Source organism: Lycium barbarum, chromosome 7 (genome assembly GCF_019175385.1).
Source record: "Lycium barbarum isolate Lr01 chromosome 7, ASM1917538v2, whole genome shotgun sequence".
NCBI classification, from domain to species: Eukaryota; Viridiplantae; Streptophyta; class Magnoliopsida; order Solanales; family Solanaceae; genus Lycium; species Lycium barbarum.
In genome coordinates this window covers 68120407-68132647 of record NC_083343.1, presented here as the reverse complement: position 1 = coordinate 68132647, position 12241 = coordinate 68120407, and the positions used below count along the sequence as shown (strand labels likewise).

Genomic DNA, 12241 nt, shown 5'->3' with positions numbered 1-12241 from the left:
ACACCTATTTTCATGAATTTTCATATTTTCTATACTTTACAACAATACCCAACACACAACATAACACAACACAACACACACATGGCTTGACTATGCAAGCCACGGCCACACACATACACACTTCCATCACATGAATTTCATCCATTTTCTCATACTACAACATACATAATCATTCATAATACATAAGAGGAGATTAACCTTACCTTTTTTTCCTTGTTTCTTCACTTGAGTAGAATTTACTACTTGTATGAATATGAATTTTCCTTGCTTCAAAACCACTCTACTTTGCTAGGAATCCTTGAATTGGTAGGAAGTGATTTTTGAAGAAATATTTGGAATTTTTCTTGGAATTTTTCACTATGGCCGAAGGCCCCTTGAGTTCTCTCCTTCTCTTCTTTTCTCCACCCCTCTTGAAATGTCTAGAAGTTTATGGGGATTTTTAGAAGACTTGGTCTTCTTTTATCCCCTTAAATTTTGACTCCATATGGGCTTGGCCCAACAAGGAGAGTGGACGGCCAAGGAGGCCCAACACCAAGCCCACCTCTTTTTTTTTTTTTTTGAGTCCTACAATTCACGAAAAATTATTTCCCAAATTCCAAATTTACCCTTCGCCTTCCTCCATGTCTCTTTGAGTCGTATTGCAAATTTACCTTTTCGCTCTTGACCTTTCTTAATATTTTCGCTGCCAAATTCTTCATACGCAACTCATGTACTTAGAAAAATAAAAGTAAGGCCTTGTTTGTCATCTTCCCGCAATTGTCTTAAATTATCCGACTGTACAAAAGCGCGGGATATAACAATATAGAAGTGGCTGAAGCTGGAATTTACGGAGCAAAAAGACGGACCGTATATTATTTACGACCTATCAATTCACATGTAGATTAGTAACATAAGCTGCTATGATTGAGAAAGAATTCACGGCAGAAAAGTACGGACCCTGAATAATTTACGGATCGTAAATCCCACCATAGATCAGCAACAGCAAGTCCCAAACTAAAGGAAGAATTTACGGTCTAGATCTACGGACCTCAAAACATTTACGGTCCGTCAAAGATGAGCGTAGATCTAGATATGCGGAATTGATTTTATGGACAAAAGTGAAGATTTTACGGATCATCTAATATTTACGATCCGTATGTTGATTCGACGGGGGTAGTTTTGTCACATTGTTTTCCACGACTTTGTCACGACCCAGCTAGGGGCCGCGACGGCTACCCGGAGCTAGTTACCGAGCACCGCTCACTCTACTACTTATCTTGCTCATTTAATACTCTTTTATCAATTTTACATACCAATTGTAGGAAAACCATATTTTATCAAAACATAAATATTTTATATACATTTGCCTCTCGGCCATCAAAATAATATACATACATATGAAAACATCTTGTGAGACCATCTAACCCACACTGCGTATCTACGAGCCTCTACTAACATAATGAATACATAGACGGAACAAGACTCCGCCATGCCCAAAATATGCATATATGAATGTACATCAAAAGAATAGCCATAAGCACCTCCGAACAATGGAGTGCTATCTATCAGCTGACAGCTACTGAGGACCTGGGCCAAGCTCTCCTCCCTGTCTACCTGTGGGCATGAACACAGCGTCCGAAGAAATGACGTCAGTACGAATATTATACCGAGTATGAGAGGTGTACATAATGAAAGGAAACATCAGTAATATGAGGATAACATCAATATGAGACAACTGAATCTGACTGATAATCATACATGAAGTAATGCATGTTGTCTTACTCATCATCATAACATGTATGCATCATATGCAAGTTGTCCGTCCATGTCGGAACGGTGTGATAATCAATAATATTAGCCCGCGTCCAGGCCTCCCGCGTCTGGGGTACCATCTCATGCCTCCCACTAGTGGTGTCTGCCCACGCCTGTAGGTCGTGGTGTATCCGTATCGCCGCCCGCCGAAGCGGTGTCTGCCCGGCCAACTAGGCTCGGTGTGAATGAAATCATGACATGCTTAACTTAAATACTCATAGTAATATGTTTATCATAAAATACTTATCTTATCATAATGCGTATATATGACTCATGATCAACTTTACTCTATCGGGGTGACGTAAGGTCATGGTCCCCCGATTACATTATGGAACCATCATGGACATTCTGCCTCACCTTGAAAGGACTAGTACATAAGGTGAGTGTAGGCAAGGAATAACATCATCATCATTCTAGTGTCATCATATCGTATAACTTATCTCATATAGACATTCATAGATATATGCTTTTAACTTCTTAGAATATAAGAACTCATGAAAGGAATAGGGATTCAAGTTAAAAGATTCATGCCATTAGAAAGAAGGACTAGCCTCACATACCTTGGTCGTTTAGCTAAGATATCGCTCGCTTATTCTCCGTCAATATCACGTCGTTACCTTCATAAGAGAATCCGTATCAACATTAGTAAACTAACTACAAGAACGCATCGCTAATTCTAGGAAACGTCGGACAACGCTTCCTTCGCTCATACCATTTTTCTCATGTTTTATATCAACTCCCAACATTCATAATATTACTCGCAGTATCATAATCGACAATCGTCATTTACGTACATTTGGCAAAATCCACCAATTTTCCCTTATTTCTACTTCTAGCTCATCCTTGCGTTTTCATGCATTTAATGCTTGTTTCATGATATAAACATCATTTATAACGTATTTGTACTCACAACACTTCAACATTCATAGTTCAATTCCACTATCATTCATTTATGTCACTATTCACTCAATAATGACCCATTTCTATGTTCTTCTACATTTCAAGTGTCTAAGCTTTCCAATACTTCAAACAATATGGAATAATCATGAAACTTACCTTGGAGGATGGTTGAACAATCCTTAAGTTGAAATACTTCAATTAGCCAAAACCCTAGTTCCACCTTCTTGGGAATTTCTTGACTTAGAAGATCCTTTGATGTGTTCTTACACTTATTCTCATGAATTTGGTGTTGATAATCTTAGGTTTCCTTGGATTTTCTTGCTATTCTTAGAGTTGAAGTGTTGAAGAACACTCTAGAGTTTTCTTGAAGTGTTGGATGAAAAAAATAACGTGAAATGGGCTTAAGTCCCCTTTTAATAATTCAAAATCTGATCTTTAATGAAAACTTGTCAGAATGAACAGTGGTCGTAAACCACCATATACGGACCGTATTTTGATTTACGGTCCGTCCACTGTGGTCGTATTTAACCATTTCAAAGGCAGAAAGTTTTGGCTGATGGACATGGTAGTTTACGACCTGGTTTACGGTCCGTAAACCAGTTTACGGGCCGTAAACTGGGTCGTATTTAACCATATTCAACATTTACAGAAAGTTGGCATTTTTGACAAGTTGGAGGACGATTGCACTATACGGTCCGTAAACCACTTTACGGGCCGTATAGTGCCATATACGACCACTGGGCTGAAAAATTTTCCGCGACTTTCTTATTTCCAAAAATTCTTAGTTAGCCATTCCCGACTTAATAAAACATCATTCACTTAACTTTTCATCATTCCACTCATCATACAAGTACGGAGAAATTCCCGAGGTGTAACAGACTTGGACCATTATAAATACCTAATGTAGGGTTTTTGTAGGCCATTCTTAGTCAGATATTATCACTATTCTTCTTAGCATTGAATACTTCATTGTTTTGGAGCTTTTTGGAGAAAAAGACAATTACTTTCATCTTATTTTAATCAATAGTAAGCATTATAAATTCTTTTATATTATGTTCTTCATTATTCACTATGAGTAGCTAAATTTCATACTAAGGTTGTGAACCCAACGATGGATGTTATGTGATTGGGAATTGAAATTGATATATGCATAATGGATTGTTATGATTTATTTATTCTTCATTCTTCATTGTTAGTTGATGGTTGCAAACATTAACTTCCGCCATAAACCTTGCTTTATTTGAGAAAATAAGTTAGGGTTTGGTAAGAACAAGTAAGAAGAACTCGGGGCGGTAACCCTCGATTAATAAATTCAATTAGGAATAAGAGGAATTTACTTGACACAAATTTACCGTTCTTCATATCGACTCTTTTATATTTGGAAAAATCATAAAGAGAAATAGTCCTTAACTATTGGGAAATATTAGGGATTCAATTAGAGGTTAAGTGCATTCGTAAAATGATCCTTTAGAAGTATATCAAGATCAATACCGATAGCATACACTTCATCTAAAGGGGGACACAACCTTGATTTCTTTAATTCATTCTATTACAAACAAAAGCAAAATAGTTAGTAAACAAACAATCTTTTACAAACTTAACGGAATACGAAACTAGACTGCGAGAAAATACTCAACTACATTAATAACCTTTTCACACCTTATTCTTGTGGGATTCGACCCCAACCTAGTTGGGTTACTATATTTGACAACGTCCGCGTTACGCCATTTATTAGGTGTAATTTGAGCGTATCAATTAACTCAAAATGTATGTTGTTATGAACCTTTTTTTTTCATAAAAAAGGAATAGTACCTGAATTCATAATTTAGGTTGCATTATTTGGCAGGTACCTAATTTTTCTTATAATCGCGCAAAACGCGAATATATTCACTAGTTTGCTAATAAAAGAGACATGGAAATATGTGTTTTATTAATACAACGCCTTAGTAAATTTCAATACTTTATTTATGAAGTATGATTTATTCATTTGGTAAGAGCGTATAAGCTGGGAAGTTTGATAGTTTTCATTAATTATAAGGTTTTTATGTTTATAAGAAAAAGTATAAATTTTGAATTCAAATTATATGTCCAAACACACTTTCAACTTCAAATCAACCTCTCTCAAATAAATAATTTAAAATTATGATTTCAAGTTCATGTCCAAATGTTTGTTTAGTTTCAATAAATATGAAAATTAAAAATATAAAGAAACTTTTTGAACTTTGTGATTTTAAATTAAGCAAGTAAATAATATATCATGACCGTAAATAATTTTTGAATTCTCTTTTTCGTTATATAGTGAGATTTCTCTATAACAACACCTCACTTAACAACCAATTTTTTCTCTGAATTAATTTTTTATGTTATATGTTGCCCTTTTTTTTCTTTTTTTTTTTTTTGGGAAAAAAAATTCTCTCTAGCTTAAATCCTAATCTAGAACCCTACTTCTTTCCATTGTTTTTCCGGCGACAATGGCCTCTCCGCCTGCTACAACACCACAGACACATTCAACTCACATAATTCCGACACAAACTTATGCAACAACTCTCAACAACAATTACTAAGACACCAACTTTGCCCAAGAAGGTCACGTATCTGCATGGAGAGCTCATGATAATATGAGATGAAGAAGAAATCGAACCGATGATAATACGAGATAATTTGCAATATGTCGTCATTGGGAAATTATCATATGGCCAGACATTAAAAGATACGAAAGCTTATACCAACGCAATGTGAATTGAAAGGAGAACATAATATCGGATTGCTTAATAGGTATGTTGATTCGTGCGATTTTACTTGGGGATCATGTTAATCTACTATCAAAACCAGCGTTTTATATAACATTCAAGAACTGATCATAGCCTATGCGCACACTTAAATGGAATCTATGGTTAGATCCTGATACAGAAACCAAAGTTGCGATTGCATGGATATCTTTTCCATATTTGCCTCCAAACTATTTTGTAAGAGAAGTTGTATTCTCATTAGCTTCCGCAGTAGGAAAGCCTTTGCAAGTGCATATGGCTACTCGCAACCAAACCATGCCAAGCTGTGCAAAGGTCAAGGTAGATCTGTGCAAGTGGATATAGCTACTCGCAATCAAACCAGGCCAAACATTGAAGAAGAAATGATAGATTTGACAGGAAAGAATGATACTACAAAGGAAACAACAATGGTGGTAATGATTATTCTTTGTTAACACACACGAAATACTTTCACAGAAAGACGCATGAAACTTGTTTCAAGAGATCCAGGGTTCAGAACATCTCAATGACAATAACTATTACGATGATTTTTGCTAAAATGAATATCTGATACTTTCATTTTTACACTTCATAAATGCCAAATTCCTGTACATCCAATATCATTCACTGAGACAATCGGATATGTGCATTCAATGGATAAAGCCATGCACCCATCCCAATCGGATATGCGCTTTCTTTCTGATCAATTTAGAAGCTGGAGTAAAATAAGTTAGCTGCGTCATAGTTCAGGGGCTTCCTATTTTTCAAACCACCTTAACCAATAGAGGTTAGCATCTAAGTCCAGTCTATGTGCTACCTGTGCTTGATAATATGATGAATGCACAAACCACAGAGAGTGAGAAGACGGAGATCCAAGTATTCTCAGTGTACATGTCCATGGCATCTGTGAATGAAAAACGTGTTCGGTTTTCAGCCCAGTTACGGAGTCGATCTGCCTCTGCAGCATACAGTGCTCTTCCCTGAACATGTAACAGCTAATAATTAGGAACTCACTTAAAATATAACAGTGATTTACAAATCAAGAAACGGATAACACTGGAAACTGACACTTGTACAAGGATGAAAACTGAAGACTGGAACATATTGCCAGATGAGTTTAAGTAATATTATTCAATTATTTTGTATTACGGTAATACTTGCTTTTATCAACTGGTAATACTGAGGATAAATATAACAAAAGCAAATAATTACAGATGTACTCCCATGAGACATTAGTTACGAGCTTAAGTTACCATATTGACACTTCGACAGAGAGAACCATAAGGCATCGAAGTGTGGCAACACAGAAAGCCCCACATGCATCCATTACATGTAGTAGGTTACCTGATCATCAAACCATCGGCCCCGTCTCAACCATGAGGTTACTAAGGCAATTAAGATCCTTGGTGGAGTCAAATAATTGATGGCTCTTCCACTTCCTTTTACAACCCGCATCCTTGGTACTAGTGTTCTAGCAACTGTCTCTGGATGTTCGCAAATGATGTTAAACATCTGTCGGTTTTGGATAGTTGAGCCACTGCAGGAGAGCCTCATTCTTAGTAAACTGAGATATAATATAATTTGATATGGTACTAATGAAAATCCAAAAGAAGAGTTTACTCTAAAGTTTTTTGAAAAGTTTAAATAGTTGCCTTGATAAGCAGGGAGAGAATAGCCCAATACTTTGTGTTTTGAAACAAAGAGAAACGAATCGGGTATATGAGTTTCATTATTAACCTTCTCCATGCCTCCATTTTGCAATTTGCTGCTCAAACTCCTCTTTCAGTTGTTGAGGGAGGACGGAAGGGGAAGGCAAGGTAGGAGGCTGGGGGAGAGTAGTTAACAGGTATAGGGCTCTAGCTTGTAGGTACTGGAGAAGACAGAGTATAAAGGGAGACCGCTAAATCAGGCTCCAGTTTCACCATGCTGGCAGGATTAGAAAAGGTGGTCACAGTTGATTACAAGAACAAAATAAAAGTTGAAACCTTTCATCTATCCATAAGCACCAGAAAGGAGAATCATCTCAAAGGTAGGAATCTCTGGTCCAATAATTCAGTAGTCTTTATGTACCACTGAATGGTGTGGATACCTAGAGTCCTATTTGGTGGCACTACCAGATAGAGTAGGACCCCAAACAGGACAGAGTTATCCTTCTTAGCAATACATTGTTCAGGAAAGCAATTCAAAACACATGTGAGTGCAAAGAACTGATGATCCTCCTCACATACCTCAGCAGGAGGCCGGTTAGGACCATGCCTGGAGAGGCCGTATGCACTCCAACTTTTGACCGCTTGCACTCCTTCAGTAGGGATGATTGAAGCTGCCTGAGACCACATTTTGTTGACCCATAGCTGCAGAACAGTGAAGATGATTGCAGCGTTATGAATATCCATCAGAAAAGTATTAGATGAATACATTGTAAAGATACTGCTATTCAACATAGATAACCTAGTACTCCAACCACAATAATCAACTCACACAGCTGTTAGAGGGGTGCTAGATCCTCCAGAACCTGCACCATCCATGTTAAATACATGTCCACCTTTGCTTTGGGTTTTCATTATTTGGATGGCTTCTTTAGTGCATAGTATAGAACCAATCAGGTTTGTGGAGACAATCTGTATATAAAATGTTTTTGGTGAGCAACAGGCGATAAATAATTACTATAACATTAGGTGACCCAGCATGCACAGAGCAGATAGTTTATTACGTGCAGATATAAAGTTTAACTTGGAGAAATATGAACTTTCTCCATGCATGAGGTGATGGGGAAAATTGTCTAGTAGTAGTATCGGAGAAAAACCAAGACATGGGGATATATTGATGGATAAGTACAGGAAAACAAATAGTTAAAAGGAGTGACTCATGTTTGTAATAATAAGTATATATTTTGGTATATAAAGTATACAAATTACGTATATTTTGTATACAAATTATATCTATATGTTGTGGGGAAGGGGAACATAATTTGTTATCAAATTTCTGCTAGGGAATTGTTAGAAAACCTACAGTGAAAACATCACAACACCCCCCCCCCCCCCCCCCCCCCGGGACAAGAGAGATAGATAGATAGAGAGAGAGAGACAGAGAGAACAAAGAAAGAAGCTTTGGCTTGTCAATTTAATATAACCCACTCTACTGCTGATGCCCCATGCACTAACGATCCATCTGCTATTATATATGCATCGTCAAAAACTTTTTTTTTTTTTTTTTTTGCCAGAGTCTAAAAATGGAAAAAGTTGTAGAGCATCAAGATAAATGTATGAAGATTGCCCACAAGATGCATACCTCTTGAATATCATTGTCAGTAAACTGCAGCAAGGGTCGAAAACCTTTGTTTGTCCCAGCGTTGTTTACCTATATAAAAGTCAATCTTTAGAAGCATGACAACGGAACAACAAGCCAGGAAAGTTTTGTTTTCCTCACAAGTCCTCTGAGATGCAGATGACCCCTATATATGTACTTCACTGTCTTTTGCTTCGAGAAAAAAGAATGTTAACAAAAGAAAATTACTAACCCAAATGTCAATGTAACCAAGCTCATCTGCAACAAACTTGCCCAGCTTTCTAACATTAACCGGTTCAGAGACGTCACAAGCCATACCAACCACTTTTGCATGTGCCAATTTTTTTCTAGCCGACCCAGTGGCAGCATTCACAGCTTGCTTCAGATTTTCCTCAAGCTCCTTGATAGTTGAATCGACAGATTCAGGGCTGTCTTCAGGAAACATGCATTACCAAGAGATCCTACTAAACAACAATTAGACCAAATAAGTGGATTTCATAATCTAAGGAATTACCTGCGAGAAGTAACAATGACACGGTCTCCAGAAAGTAAAAATTCACGCGCAAGAGCTTTCCCTAGTCCCCTTGTACTGCACCAAACAATAATTAGAGTAATTACATTAAAACACCATCTCCAGAGTCCAAATTGATATACCTAAAATTTGTCTCTCTTTGTCGTAAAATTCACGAGGAGAAAAGGAAAACAAGTATCCGGAAAAGAGAACTTCCCTTGATGAAAAGATAAAACAGTTGAATGAGACTTAAATTTGAATGTTAAGCAGCATCATCTTCAAATAAAAATTCATTTTCAACCAACAAATTGTTAAAGATGAGGAGATGAGTTGCTACTTCTATGGTCCAGGAATGCCCTAGCAAGACTACATTGTGCCCTTCGTAATTCAACACAGTTTTGAAACACAGATGATTAAACAAGCATAAATATTTAGCAAGTGCGCAATAAATCAAGTTGCCTTTAGTGCAAAATGAAGATATAACTTTTAGTAATAGTAAAGTCTTATACCTTCCTGTTATAACGACATTACGCGGGCCAGCTCGAGCAACTTCATCCAAAACCAAATTGGACCCTATCATCGTCCCAATAATAATTCCTCCAAGCCAGCTATACCATATCAACTCATTCATCTGGCTATCTCCACCTGTAACATTTAACATTGGAGTACACCCTTATACAGTTACCTCTATGTTGGATGTCATAAATGCCTTAAACTTTCACAAGTTCACAACTTCAATTTGGTCCAATGAAAGAGCATGAATTTGCTAACCTGACAACTGAAATCCAACAAACATGACAACACCTGTGCTCATCATCGTGATAATATATCTTCCAACATATAACGCCAACTGCAAATATAAGAGGAACATAAGACTCCATTAACAAAAAACCGTAAAAGATTATCTATCTTTGTCAATCAAGACCTCTTCATTTAATGTGCATGAGGTTGGAATACAAACTTGTCCCATTCTCATAATGTTTCCATTATGAATTGGAAATAGGAAAAAAAGACATTTCACAAGTGTCTAACGTACATCCATATATCCGAGATCAGACTAATAACCGCCCAAGTAATAAAACTCCGGTTTCTTGATCAACCAAATTGCATAGTTCAGTGCATGGTAAATATGAGAAATATTTAAAAAGAATGGACCTGAGATCTTTTTTAAAGCAACATACATCATCGTATTGGCATGCAGCCCAACTCTAATTAGGAGCCATTCGGACATGATTTGAAATCGTGATATGAAATCAGTGATTTGAAATCATGATGATTTGAAGTTGAAGCTTTGTTTGGACTTGCAATTTGAATTTCTTAAGTTGTATTTTTTTCATAGAGATAAAAACTCCATAAGTTGTGAAAACCATCAAAACTTTCCTATTTCTTATACAATCTTACCAAATAAGCAAATCATATTTCATAACAAAAATAATACGCTATTAGCCGGCCTTTCTAAAAAATACAACATCAATTGATCGAACTTTAGCTCAATAAAAAGGTAAATTGAACATGAGTTTTAGTCTTTAATGCAGTTGGTAATGGTGTGGTAAGAGTAAATTTGTTGGAACTTGTAAATATACTACCAACTTACAGATCATTTTTATTATTTGATATAAATAGTTGGTAAACATGGTTGGTAAATATATCTACAACTTATGGATCTCTTTTTATAAAATATAAACTTATGGGTCAAGTTTTACATTTTAAAAAATTTAAAATCATGATTTGGAATCCTAAATCATACCAACTACCTTGGTGGAGAATTTAGGATTTGAAATTATGATATGAAGTTGAAGTTGAAATTTTGTGCAAATTGCATAAACAAACGAGGATTTGAAATCGTGATTTCACATCGCATGTCCAAACGCCTACTTAAACAAGTGAAACAATCAGAAGTACTAAAACGCCATTGAACCCTTAATCCATGATTTTCAGATGCAATAGCATAGAAATGTCCATTTTGCAACTCTTACTACGTTTTTGCGCAAGATTATCAAAGAAGAAGAAAATCATAGCCTATAGTACTAATAACCTCTTAGAAATCTTCATTCTTTTACAGATGAGATTTCACGGAAAGGAGAAAAAAGAAAAAGGGGATAAAAGCACTCCCTCCGTCCCAATTCATATGACATAGTTCGGATTTCTAGAGTAAAATTTCTTTATTTTAACCGTGAATCCGAACATACAATCTTTAAGTTTTTGAAAAATAATTTACATATTAGAAAACTGCCATAAAAAGTCCTACTCACAATGTTGAAAGGACATGAATAAATTGTGATCAAAGTTTTCCTGTTTGAGAATTATGTCACATAGATTGGGACAGAGGGAGTAACAGTTAGAGCACAATTTGGATGCACAAAATAGATGCCTAAAGGTACATATGCACTAACCAAAGAAAATTACCCACAAAATAGATGCCTAAAGGTACATATGCACAAACCAAAGCAAATTGATGTGTGACATACCAAGAATAATCTCTCCTCCAACTTCTCGATAGCTTCTCTAAACTTATTTTCAGTTCTCAAACTTGGCTTTGAACAACTCCACACAGCAGATCTAATAGCTCCAACCAATTTGTTCTTGGATTCACTTCGTTCCTTCACATATTTATCCACATCATCAGACTTAAAGCTCCTGCAAGGTTGTACAACAATTCTACGACGACCCTTTACAATCAAAGGATCCCACCTACTCATAACTACATTCCCGGCCATCCGTGGGTAGTAGTGGTGGCACTCTAGTGTTGACACGTGTAACTTCGCCACCATGTCCATTTATTATTATCAGATAAATAATTGGTGCACTTTTTCTTTCTCTCTTTGGTTACAAAGGTTTGTATGATTTCATGAAATATGTATCCAATTTTTTTGGGGTTTGGGGATTTGGATTGTGTGACGTGAAATTTTCTGGGATTAGTGTAAGGTAGAAATATCTGAGGAATTGGAATTTTGATTATAAAGATCAAAAGCTAAAGCAAAGAAGCTAAAGAAAAACAAGTGTGATG

General features: G+C 36.3%; 1 protein-coding gene across 1 annotated transcript; it reads right to left on the bottom strand.

Moving 5' to 3' along the window:
• Positions 1-5867: 5867 nt before the first annotated feature.
• LOC132603465 (probable chlorophyll(ide) b reductase NYC1, chloroplastic) lies at positions 5868-12241 on the bottom strand. The gene is made up of 10 exons (XM_060316550.1): positions 11703-12241; positions 10006-10084; positions 9744-9879; positions 9238-9312; positions 8956-9151; positions 8727-8795; positions 7917-8056; positions 7667-7789; positions 6783-6975; positions 5868-6418 (listed from the first exon to the last, which is right to left on the bottom strand). Exons 1-10 carry the CDS (start codon positions 12009-12011, stop codon positions 6245-6247), a joined length of 1494 nt encoding a protein of 497 aa, XP_060172533.1. The 5' UTR covers positions 12012-12241; the 3' UTR covers positions 5868-6244.